Source organism: Sus scrofa, chromosome 11 (assembly GCF_000003025.6).
Source record: "Sus scrofa isolate TJ Tabasco breed Duroc chromosome 11, Sscrofa11.1, whole genome shotgun sequence".
Lineage (NCBI taxonomy): Eukaryota > Metazoa > Chordata > Mammalia > Artiodactyla > Suidae > Sus > Sus scrofa.
The window spans coordinates 51,363,280-51,376,302 of NC_010453.5; the positions used below are offsets into that span (position 1 = coordinate 51,363,280).

Consider the following 13,023-nt stretch of genomic DNA (forward strand, 5'->3'; position numbering starts at 1 on the left):
CTGTAGGGTTGTAAAGAATGAAAACAAATTCAGAATTTTATAGTTAGTTATTGGAAGTGGTGTTGTTATAGAAATTCTGAAACTATTTCAATGTATTACAGGACTGTGCAAATGAGTACTATATTGATGTTAGTGGGAATCAAGTTATCACTACAGGAACAGGGAGATAAAATAAGGCATAAGAGAAAGAAAAAGAGAACACTGTAGTGTTGGATTAGAATCAGAAATATCAATACGGATTCATGATTTTATATATATATACACACACACACACATCTGTAGCACTGTGTTTCTTTTTTTAAAATCACTTATTGTCATCTGACAATAACTTGCTCACTTATTTGTTTCTAAAGGGTTCATCTACCTGAACTTTCTCCTGTTCAATCAATTCATTCTGTACAGTGATATCAGAATGTTACTTCTCTGTTCATTAATATTTTACACCCCAACTACTTATAAAGTTCAAACTTCTCAGTCAAGCATTCAAGTACTTATACTGTTTTGTCCTCAAGCTACCTTTTCAAGATTATCTGTAATTATTCTAATTAGTGACTTTTTAACTACAATATATAGGGTTCAAAAGATGAGTAGAGTTTGCTTATTTGTATTTATTTACTTATTCATTAATAGAGGAGGGGGAGAATGGTATTATATAATGATCAAATTTTGAACGAACAATATTAGCTAAAAAAGGAAAACTGAATCTTAAACAACACAGTGTTTTAAGTTTTTTTTAGTAAGTAATAGTATTTTTTTTTTTTTTTTAGTAATATGAATAACACCACAAATCAAAATACCTGAGTCTTGGTTTTTATACTTTTTGGAAGACAGCGTCCAGGAGAAGCAGCTTTGACCTCATCTTTCAACTTGGTAATATTTTTTGTTAAAACCTCTAAAGTTTTCATTATTTCTGCTTTATCTTCAGACTTCATTGCTTTGTTTTTCTCCAGTTTTGAAATTAACATCTGCCAAATTTTTAAAAACAGAAAAATATAGGAAACTTATCCCTACTATTATGAAAAAAGCAAACACAGCAATGTAAATAAGTTTTCCCACATTAATAAATCATTAGGTCCACTGCATCACAGTGGGAACTCCTTTTTTTTTTTTTTTTGCTACATTAATAATTTTTAATTTTCTAGTAGCCACCTTAAAGAGAGATACATTAAAATTAGTTAAATTATGTTAGATTTAACTCAATTTATCAAATGTAACTTTCGACAAAAATTATTGAGATGTTTTACCTTTTTTCTTCATAATATGTGGTTGAAAGTTGGTATGTATCTTACACTTACAGAATATCTCAATTTGGACTAGACACATTTCAAGTACTTCATAGTCAGATGTGGCTCTTAGCTACTGTACCAGACAGCATAGGACTGGGGAATCCCAAGCCAATTAAAGAAAAGTACATATATCTATCAACAATGAGAAAAAGTTTCCATTTTACATTGAACAAACTACTGGGCGGCAACATACCTAGGTAAACACTCCTTATTTTCATTTCAAGTTAATCACTGCTCCATTTAAACTAATCCAACTCCCCAGTCCACTGTGTAATGTGTGTATTTCATCCATAATATATTATCAATTAATATACACACTATTATTGATAAATATTTCAGTTTTACCATTGTTGATAATAGTAAATAAGCTTCTCAGGACTATCTATAGTTTAAGATTAAATTACTAAAAACTATGACATAAATGTATTTTGCCAAATCTAACTTTAATATTTTACCTTCTGTGTTTCAATGTGCTTTTCTAAAATTTCTTGTTTCCTTTTCCTTACATCCTGCTGAAGTTTCAGTGCCTCCTAGAGAAAAGGATCAAAAGTATCATTAGAACATTTACCACTTACTTTTTTGATAACAAAATTACTTAGGAAAACAGAACAGGTTGTAACTGAAGAAGCTTAGCAACAAAAATTACATGCAAAGTTTTCCTACATAAATCTTAAATATGTATGCAACTTTCAAAGATTAATCAGGAGAACCTTCCATTTCAAGAAAATTAATATTTATTGTATACTACAGAAAATAAAAGTCCAGTGGCAACCAACATACACCTTTCTTTCAGCTCTATTTTATGATTAAGCATTGAAAAAACACACACTGCAGAAAAGCTCTGCAACATGCAAATTCTGTATACTACTAGGTGTACTTACCTGTTTTTTTTTCTGTGCTTCATTATTATCAACTGCAGAGGTGGAAACAAGTAAGGTTTTTTGTGCAGCCTTCAAAGCAGCTGGATTATATACCGTTTTTGTTAGGCCAGTAGATGTAGACAACACCTACCAACACAAATTCAATTTCTCAAAAAAGGTATCAAGCATTCATGATGTCCTAAGTTCTGTTTCCTTCAGCACTCCTGTCAAAATTTAGCACACTGAACTAAAAGCATTATGTATTTATAATTAACTATTATAATTAGCATCGAATCACTAAGTCACAATTAGTGATCTGAAAGGAAGATATGAATGAGGGATAAACCATAAAGTGAAAAAGTTTTAAATTAACACCACCATATACTTAGAGAAAAAGTAAAAAACATACAAAAGCTTCAAATCAATTAAAAAACACTATCATTACTATATCACTGAAATTGTTGAATATATTACCAGTATTCCTAAGGACTACAGCAAAATCTACACAAAAACACAGCACAAGAGGAAATCAGATGCTTTTCTACAATTTAAAATGATTTGTAATTTACAGTTCTGAAATTAAACTTATTGTTTCCTCTCTCCACCCCTTTGCTAGCATTGTTCTTTAAGTGACCTTATTCCTTTAAACCCAGCTCAGGTTCTGAACAACCATTCAGGATCTCCACGAAGCCCTAATCACTTATTTCTTATACCTAGGTCCTTTGATGAAGTATTATTCCTATTAAAATATATAGTAAAAATGATCTGATATTATATTAATTTATATCTCTCTCCCTGTCTCTCTCTCCTTGTCTTCACTGTAAGAGCCCTGAAACAAAAATTGTGCCTTTCTCCTCTTTGTTCATCTCCCAGTACCTAAATCTTGCTACTAATTATGAGCCCCTGGATAAGTTCAGGTACCTTTTTGTGCCTCAGTTTGCTCATTATAATAAAATCTAACTTGATGGTGTCTAATGTCCTTACAAACCCAAAAATTCATTCTGTAAGGATAGGGAATTTTTGGCTTGATTCAACTGTTATGTCTGAAGTGCCTAAAACAGTGCTGGGGTACATAGTAAATATTCAATAAGCACTTTTACACTGAATTAAAATGAAATGGTAATAGATCTGAGTGGACAATCTTTTCTACAAAATGATCAATTTAAAAAAAAAAGTGTATTGACTGCCTTTTTATCCTCCATGTGGGTGAACAGTTTATGACCTAAAAGAGGTTAAAAGAACTACATAAACAGAAGAATATCAATGAGAAAAAAGGGCCCTGCTTTCTAGCTACTAAAATGTATAAATAATTGGGTATATCAGAAACGTAGCAATCTGGACACTACTTTCTAATTTTTTATCATGAAATCAGAATAAGGAACATCACAAAGCTCAGGCAACTTATTCAAGAATATTGTGGGAGTTCCCGTCGTGGCGCAGTGGTTAACGAATCCGACTAGGAACCATGAGGTTGCGGGTTCGGTCCCTGCCCTTGCTCAGTGGGTTAACGATCCGGCGTTGCCGTGAGCTGTGGTGTAGGTTGCACATGCGGCTGGGATCCCACGTTGCTGTGGCTCTGGCGTAGGCCAGTGGCTACAGCTCCAATTCGACCCCTAGCCTGGGAACCTCCATATGCTGCGGGAGCAGCCCAAAGAAATAGCAAAAAGACAAAAAAAAAAAAAGAATATTGTAGCCTCTAAATAAGTATTCAAGAATATCTTAGCCTCTAAATGAAATTTAAAAAAGCCTAAAATACTGTAATTATACTAGTTCCATACAGCATAATTGATGTTTAAAAATAAAAGGTTCTTTACAATATTTGATATGTATCAAAATTTGATAATTTTCTTCAATAATGAAGATATGCAAGATATCACTAATAAATATGAAATGGCTGCACTCAGTAAAATAGAGTAGATATAGATGTAGTTCACACTAACTTGTCACTATTCTCTGTAATTCCAGAGAAAAATTTCTTCCATGCTACCTTACCACACCACACAATGTCAAGCTGTATGATTATATAATCAAGGGGGAGATAATAACTTTATAAAGGGACAAACACAAGATAATCTGCTGAAGAAAGAGTCTGAGTGTTTCATAAACTGTTTGGTCATGATGATTCCTTAATAAGTTGAAAAGTTGTAACCAAAAAAGATTTCTATACTCAAAGTTGGAAACAATATAACCCTATTTTCTAGCTTCAAAATGAATATTATCATAATAGCTGTGAGAACTCCAGAAGTAAAGAAACACATAATTTTTTATTTCAGTATTTCTCAAATTTCAGTGAGTAGGGAACACTCCCTTTGAAGTATTGTTATTAATACCAGATATCAGACTAAGGAGTGCTGTTTCAAGGTGAATAACAAAATATCTGACAATGAGAAGACTCCTTTATTCCTAGAAGCATCTCACTTCCTTGCTTTTTTCAGGAACTTCCTTTTGTAAAAAACACTGCACACAAGATATCACTGACTAGGATACACACTATCATTTACCATAACCCAATTAAAGAAAAAGGCCTCCAATTATAACCACAAACACCAACAACTATAAGATACAGCCCAATTTCAGAGGTGTAGAAATGTGAAAATGAAATGACTTAGAAGCAGTGAACTATCTGACTACAAATATTGCTCACTTTCTGAATCTGTTTGCTTTCAGAGTTTAGACACTAGGAGTGTGAACAGAAAGGAATATTTGTATTTTCAAAAGATGTGGACAGAGTTGTGATAAAAGAGAAGAAAAATCTGAAAAAAAAAAAGGGAGGGGGGGAGGAAAATCTGTTAAAAATGAAAGCAGTGGAGGGAAGTAACAAAACCAATGGAAAAGATGATGCTACGATTCTAATAACACAATTGAAAACATGGTGGCCTTTCTAAACAACCTCAGCTTCTCTATTTTCTATTAGGTTTTCTGCACATGCCATATTTTTACATACTGACCCATTTCCAGTGACCTTACGTGCATGTACTTATTAGTTCCAGCTGTCTGTGAATTCTTTCAGGTTTTCCACATATACATAATGTTGCCTAAGAGAAAACATCATTTTGTTTCTCCCTTTACAATGTTTATTCTATTTTATTTTGTTGCCTTATTATAGTGGGTAGGCCCTATACTATTTTAAAAAAAGGTAACAAGAGTGGACCTCCTTTGTTGTTCCTGATCTCAGAGGGAAAGTATTCAATATTTCACCACTGAATATGTTAGCTGTAGAGGGTTTTTTTTTGTTGTCTTTTTTTGCAGATATATTTTGTCAAAAATAAGGAAGTTTCTATTTCTAGCTTGCAAAATGTTTAATGTGACTAAATAGTTTTATTGGACTTTTTTTTCTCCTGAGATAATCATATGGAGTCCTTTCCCCTCCTTCCAACATCTACCCTCATCCTTCCTCCTCTTACCCCTTTATTTTGCTAACATGGTGAATTAAACCGATTTTCAAACATTTCATCAACCTTACATTTCTGGAATAAACTCTACCTGGTCAGGATGTTTTATCTTTCTCAACAATGTATATTTGCTAACATTTTATTTAGGATTTTTGTGTTTATGCTCATAAGATACTGGCTTGTAATTTTCTTTTCTTGTAATACACATGTCAAGTCTGGTAATCAAAGTTTTGGTGAATTCCTAAGATGAGCTGAAAGTGTCACATGCTTTGTTGTTAAAATATGTATCACTAATACCTCTTACTTCCCAAGATAAAAATCAATTCCCCAGTAAAATAAAGGTTATAGTCCATTACCACCTCCTTATCTTATTTCCTATGTAAAATATCACCAGCCATGTTATTAGTACTTGTAAAACAAACAACAAAAAACACCAGATTTATCTCATGGATAAAAATCAGAGGAAAAAAGGATTTTGTAAAAATTACTACTGCCGAAAAAGGTTATTACAAATTAAATTCCCCAATATTATTTTTTAATAACCAGTGCCCAAGTTAAAATCAAATACAGAAAGAAACATAATTAGGATGCCTCAAAGCCACACTCACAAAAAGCTAGTTTCCACAGGATTTCAAACCAAGTGCCTTTGCTTAAATGCAATAAAAATACAGTATCTTAGTATTTATGTATAGCAAACTTAAAATATAATTACCATATGGTCAATTTTTATATTGAGTAAATAATCAGACTTTCAATAACTCTCAATGTTCAGCTTATAAAATTCTCTTAAAGCAGCACATAGATGGGTTTTCTATAACGAAGTTGAATTAACTGGGAATTCTAGCGAGGACAGGAATTTACTTTAAAATTAAATTACCAAATATTTTCAGGATTAACAATTTTATTTCTTTCAAAAATACTAAGTAGTTTAAAAGAAAAGATATTGAAAATCTTGCAGAGAAATATTTTAGCATCAAAGGAAAAATGTGTTAAGACAGTAATCAATTTTTGCTAAAATAGCTTGGTTCCCAGAAAATTCAGCACAGCAAATAATTTCATATAAATCATATTTTTCTGTAAGAAAAATAATCCTGCTAATAATCCTGACTGAGTAATCCATGGAATAATCCTGACAGAGGCCAATCCACTTAAAAAAATTAATCAATAACAGTTATAAAAAGAAACTACCATAAATTTCCTTAATCTTTATAATAAAGCAGCGAAAATATACAACAAATATAAATTTTAAAAACCAGCGGGTTACTTAAATGACTGTATTTCATAGTTAAGGAAACAGAGAGAGTAAGACTTGTTCAGGATCATCTGGAATGTCAGCTGCTAAATGCTACAGCTGAATGCTCTATATGACATGTAATGTTCCTTCAATTATGCCACACAATTTCCCTTTTAAAAGTTTCATGGTACAGATGCTAACTTATCATCATGCAAGGGGACCAAAATATCTTTTCAGATTACAAAAACAACTAAACAAAAAAACTAATAACCAGGATGGTATATGCAGATGCCACGTTTAATTCTCCACAAATCCCTCTACAGTAAGCTGAGGCACTCAAACTTTATTTCACTGATCACTCTACTTAAGTAATACCTATTTAATAGCTATTACAATATCTTAATATTTACAGTATCAATCAGGTTTTAAGTTTCCTCTTTCTTAGCCCTCTCACAAAAATTCAATCTTGGAATAAAAAAGAATCACTAATGACTGGATATTGTTTAGAGGTAGGGGATAAAATTTTACATTTGTTTACTTATTTAACAATAATGGAATATACTATTTAGATTCAAAGTTTGAGTTTTCCCCTCCTTTCAATTTAAAAAGTGTAAATAACATTTGAGAATAGATCACATTTTTCGATTCTTCCTAAGACTTCTCTGAAATCACTGAGCTCTAGGGATTACGCAGCAAAAAACCCTATGGACTAGGGGAACAGAAATAACCAAGAATAAGCAAAAACAAAATGCTATTCTATAAATGAGTTCACTGAAAGTGACTGCTTTCCTTAAGAGTCTTTGCAATATTTATTGAGTAATTTTTTTTCATAAACAGCCAACTACCATTAGTGAGTTTTCAGAAACTCAGTGCTAACTATATTAGCAAATTTATACTATCAATCCAAATTTGTACACCTTTTATCTAAAGCTATACAAAACACATTAAAAAACAATAATGAAAACAAATAGCAAAACACATGAGAAAAATTTCATAAAAGCTATAATTAGTACATTTCTATTTTAGAGTCTAAACCTTGGGAGTTCCCCTTATGGCTCAGCGGTTAATGAACCCACCTAGGATCCATAAGGCTGCAGGTTCAATCCCTGGCCTCCCTCAGTGGGTTAAGGATCTGGCATTGCCATGCACTGTGATGTAGGTCACGGAATGCGGCTGGGATCCTGAGTTGCTGTGGTTGCGGTGTAGGCTGGTAGCTACAGCTCCAATTCAACCCCTAGCCTGGGAACTTTCATATGTCGCAGGTACAGCCCTAAAAAGCAAAAATAAATAAATAAAATAAAATAAAGTAAAATAGCATCTAAATCTTGACATAAAAAGACCCCAAACATAATCAGGGTTTTAGAACTCTCTAGAATTGCTCAGTGGTATACTAAGTATAATAGTCCTTGTATCATTTTATTCCTCAGTTACTTATTATCAAGGAGGATAAACCTAATCAATTGTAAATATTCAAATACTGCTAAATTTAGTAGCATAAACTAAGTCACACAAATTCAGAGAAAAGGGGGAACATACATGGAAGAATCTGGAGATTTCACAGTAAAGGTTAGAGAGATTTTCAATCTTTAAAAGAATGACTAGAATTCAGTTAGACAGATGGAAATGCACACCAGAAAAACCACCATTAAAAAAAGAGGCAGTAAACAGCAAAAGACAAAGAGCGAAAAAAGAGCTCATTAGGGTAGAAAAGAAGAAAAGCAGAGGTAACAGACCCACAATAATTGAGGTATCATGAACTATGAATCAAGCAAAGCCATTTAGCTGAAGAAATGAAAGTTTCTGGAAGGAGTTAACATTAAAATAAGTCCAAGAGTAGGATGGTGGCAGTGTAAAGTAGAGGAGGAGGATGCCATCCCAGAGGCCAGGGAACTGTAAGTGGCAGAAAAAGAGCACTGGACTACAAACTCAAGTGACTGCCTCCTAGGCTTCCATGTTGTGGAAAATGGGGACATCACTTTTAGATGTGGGGGTAGGAGGAGAAATTAATCTATATGGAAAATAATGAATCATTTTAGGCATGTTATGTCTGAAGTAATGCTAGGTGCCCAAGAGGAAAATCTGGTTTGCAGAATTGGATTCATACTTCTAGAACTGCCAAAGCTTACATAGTAAATAAGGAAAATAATTTATTGAAGAATCAGTGAAGAGAGCAGGTCCTCTCTTTCATGGAATGCTCTATAACATCAATTTCCTATGTAATCTTTAGAATAGAAAGAGCGATTGACTAGAAATAGGAGACCCAGATTCCAGTCCTAGAACAGTAACTCATAGTGTCTAGGTCAACCAAAAAAACTACTTGAGCCTTACCTCCTTCAAGGTGAGGATATAGAAATGAGAAAGATTTTATCTAATTCTAATATTCTGTGATTCCTCATAACTCAAAATAAGACTAAAGATTAGGGCATTCACTGATACCTAACAGAGAAAATAACACATCTACATGGAAGGTCCATAAATGCTCTTAATTTAAGCAGCATTTGCTCCCTTCACTGAAAAAGGAAATGACTGTTTTGTTAGGCTATATACAATAGCTGTTAGTAATAAATTGAAAAATGTATTTATATCATTCTTTCTGGTTTACCAAATACTCTTAAATGACGTTATTTAATCCTAACATAACCCAGTAAATAAGACAAATATTACCATCACCATTTTATCAATGAATAAAAGGGTTCAGAAAGGTTAAGAGCAATGCCCAAAGTCATGCAGTTAGTAAGTGAAGAGCCAGAGCTCAAACTCAGGTAAAACTCCTAATTCATGGCCCTTTCTATCAGGCTGCCAGAGTTTTCAAATTAAAATGCGTAATATCTCTAAAGAAAATATAGTAAATTAAAAGAGAAAACAAAAAGAATGGAGCATAAGGAAATACAGTGAGCAGCAAGTATTAAAATGCTGATGCAAAAAGTAAAAAGAGGTAGGCAAATATTTTTCTTTTTCAGCAAATGGAAGGCAAAAACGTAGGAATAAAAGATACAGATACTATTAAGAAGCAAGAGTTTGTAACTATGAAAAAAATGAAAAAATTAAGATGCCACCTGAAAACATTTATGAAGCCAAGACACACACATCATGCTATTCTTCTTACCTTTTCAGTTGCTGAAACAGATGGCTTTGATACAAAACCCAACCTGTCCTTCACAGATAACTTAGTTACATTCTAAAAAAATTAAAATGGACATATTCAGTGTTTCCCCAAACATAAGTAAGTCTGTAGGGATTTTGAACATTCTGATTCTACCATACACTGACTCTGTAAGTATACTGATGTTAATTTAAAAAACTTGGGCCTTTTGCAAAAACAGAGAAAGAAAATGTGTGTGGAAAAACAAACAGTATACAATATTACTCAAACATAAAAAATTATAATGTAAAATAAGAGGTCTGAACCAGGTGATTACTTAAGCCCCCTCCACTGACACGGAATCATTAGTGCTTAGACTCTTATGTTGACAAGTAGAAAGTCTGTACATTCTAAATATTAAATCTGAGCAATTAAAACCCGTGCCTGTTTCTTGAGCTTAAAACAAACACCATTCTTTCCTAAAGCGTGTTTGTTTTATAGCCAAATATACTGTATTTGGTAATGACATAGGCCAACAGGATAGAAACAGGTTTTTTTTTGTTTTGTTTTTTTAAGCATCTACTAATTTACATTGTGCATATTTAAAAAAAATTTTCAGGAATTATCTACAAAGACTATTTTAATAAGGTGGCATCCATTAGCTAAGTAGGATACTACATCCTAACTATTTTACACAACAAATACTGAAACATCTGTAGACAAAGGGAAGTTCAGTTTCAGAGACTGAGGGTGCAGAAACAAGAAACTGCCACTCAAGTGTGGAAGGGAGTGGGAAGGGAATAACATATAGAGAAGAGAATTTGAGAGTCAGAAACAAGTGATGCAAGTTCTCAGAGAGCTGTCTAAGTAACTTGAAAGTGTAAGCTTTCCCTTCCCAAAAGCTTTCAGTTCAGTCTACGACATAATTATCTCTGGAGAAGCATTCCAGTTAAGTAAAAGATGATAGGGGGAAAAAAAGATCTACTGAAACTTTACTTTTCAGGCTGTTTTACTGGAAAATTATCTCCTCTAAAAAGTGAAAAAGAATTCTTTCCCATAAATAAATATTAACTATTGAAAAGAATTTAAGATTCAAATACTATAGGAAAAGCAGACTGTGAAAAAGTTAGGATAAAAAAATTTTAAAGGTGGGGTTCAAATATATATAGATAATATTTATGTATAAAAATATACACACACACAATTAACTATAATTCAAATCACCATGGGAAATTAATTTACTGAAAACTTATGATGTGATGGGCACTATAAGATTTTTCATTTACCTGAGGAAGGTCTGAACTGGCACTCTGGGCTTCTGCTGGTTCAATAGTACTTGAAGGTACTGGACCCAACCGCTCTTTGACTGACTGCTTCACAACAGGCAAAATGGGCTGCTGAACTAAAGGCTGCATTACCTCAGAACAAGAAAAAAATGTTAAACAGGCTGAACAGTTCATGAGCACGCAAAGTAATCTCTGTTATTTTGTTACTAAACTGCCCATACAGAGAAAGTTTTAAAAGTACAGCTTATAATCAAAACTTAACCTCCCAAATTCCTTCATGCCATGTATACAGGTGTACAAAATATTTATAAAGTAGAGGAAAAAATTAAAATTCACCCTTCACTATCTTCTGTCTCTCTCTCCTCTTTCAGCTCTAGAAACAACAAATTAATCTTTACATATTGGGAGTTCCCGTCGTGGCGCAGTGGTTAACAAATCCGACTAGGAACCATGAGGTTGCGGGTTCGATCCCTGCCCTTGCTCAGTGGGTCAAGGTTCCGGCGTTGCCGTGAGCTGTGGTGTCGGTCGCAAACGTGGCTCGGATCCTGCGTTGCTGTGGCTCTGGTGTAGGCTGGCAGCTACAGCTCCGATTCGACCCCTAGCCCGGGAACCTCCATATGCCGCAGGAGCGGCCCAAGAAATGGCAAAAAGACAAAAAAAAAAAAAAAAAAAAAACTTTACATATTGACTGACTGGCTGAATGAGAGATGGATAGAGGGAGAGAAAGACTTCCAAGATGAACCCACAGTCTGAGTTTCTAAAATACACATATAGTTACCATGTACTGGAGAGAATCCCACCTACCAGGGACTATTCTATATGACTTACACGAATCACCTTATAATTATCTGTACTAGGGATTAACATCATAATAAAATGAGAGAACAGGTTAGAGAAGTTAAGTAACTTCCTAAAGTCTATATCTAGTTAATGATGGTAGAGCCAGAATTTGAACTCATGTCTGATTATAATGCACCTGCTTTAAAAAAAAAAAAAAACATCTATGCTAAGAAGTTTCTAAGAAAAGCATTTAATTCCACATACACTTCTCTCTTACTTTTGGAGAAGTAGTTTGTAACTGCTGGGTACTTCCTTCTCTGTGCCAATAAACCTTAATAAAGCGATTATTTAGCACTGCTTCTGTACTTGATATTGCTTTCTTTGCTTCTTCATATGTTGCAAATTGGATAAGGGCACCTTCAGGATCACCATTATAGGCAACCTAAGATTTAAAATATTAAGAACTGTGAATTTGCAAATGAATCTGTTGCTTCATACAGTAAAATTCCCCAAGAAATAAAATACTGGTCCTTCCAAGTAGGAATCCAGATTATCATAGATTACTTTTACGCCAGAAAAAAATGGTAACTAAGGATCAATGAGGATGTAGGTTTGATTCCTGGCCTTGTTCAGTGGGTCAAGGATCCCGTGTTGCCATGAGCTGTGATGTAGGTTGCAGATTTGGCTTGGATCCCGAGTTGCTGTGGCTGTGTCATAGGCCCGCAGCTGTAGCTCCAATTTGACCACTAACCTGGGAACCTCCATATGCCTCAGGTACAACCCTAAAAAAAAAAAAAAAAAAAAAAAAAAATTCCACTTTTTACCCCCAATATTAATACTATGAGAAACAATCCCTATGTCAATGAGTGATGTTAAGATCCACAGAGTCAGGAGAAGGCAATAAACTACTTTAAAAGAGGTGATCTCTAACCAAAAATTATAGAAAAATCCATCTGTAAAATTTTCTAAATTGGTAATTCTCACAAGAGTATTTCCAAGAGTACAAGAAAATTTAAGGGAAAAAAAAATAAAGAACAACATAACAACAGCAATAATCACATTTTATACATAAGTCAACTGAGATTCAAAGAGTATGTAATCTG

The 13,023-nt window shown here is 33.5% G+C and overlaps 1 protein-coding gene across 25 annotated transcripts in view; it reads right to left on the reverse strand.

Annotated features, from left to right (window-relative positions):
- RBM26 (RNA binding motif protein 26) overlaps positions 1-13,023 on the reverse strand; it is an 84,359-nt gene that overhangs the window by 25,892 nt on the left and 45,444 nt on the right. For 15 of the 25 annotated variants that reach the window (XM_013980610.2, XM_013980609.2, XM_021065773.1 and 12 more), the window contains 6 exons: positions 12,198-12,362; positions 11,141-11,272; positions 9,879-9,950; positions 2,168-2,293; positions 1,742-1,816; positions 798-965 (listed from right to left, as the gene is read on the reverse strand). In XM_013980610.2, the coding sequence (XP_013836064.1) occupies positions 798-965; positions 1,742-1,816; positions 2,168-2,293; positions 9,879-9,950; positions 11,141-11,272; positions 12,198-12,362 (738 nt within the window). The remainder of the gene's footprint in view (positions 1-797; positions 966-1,741; positions 1,817-2,167; positions 2,294-9,878; positions 9,951-11,140; positions 11,273-12,197; positions 12,363-13,023) is intronic. The other 10 variants (XM_021065777.1, XM_021065779.1, XM_021065776.1 and 7 more) reach the window with 3 other exon arrangements.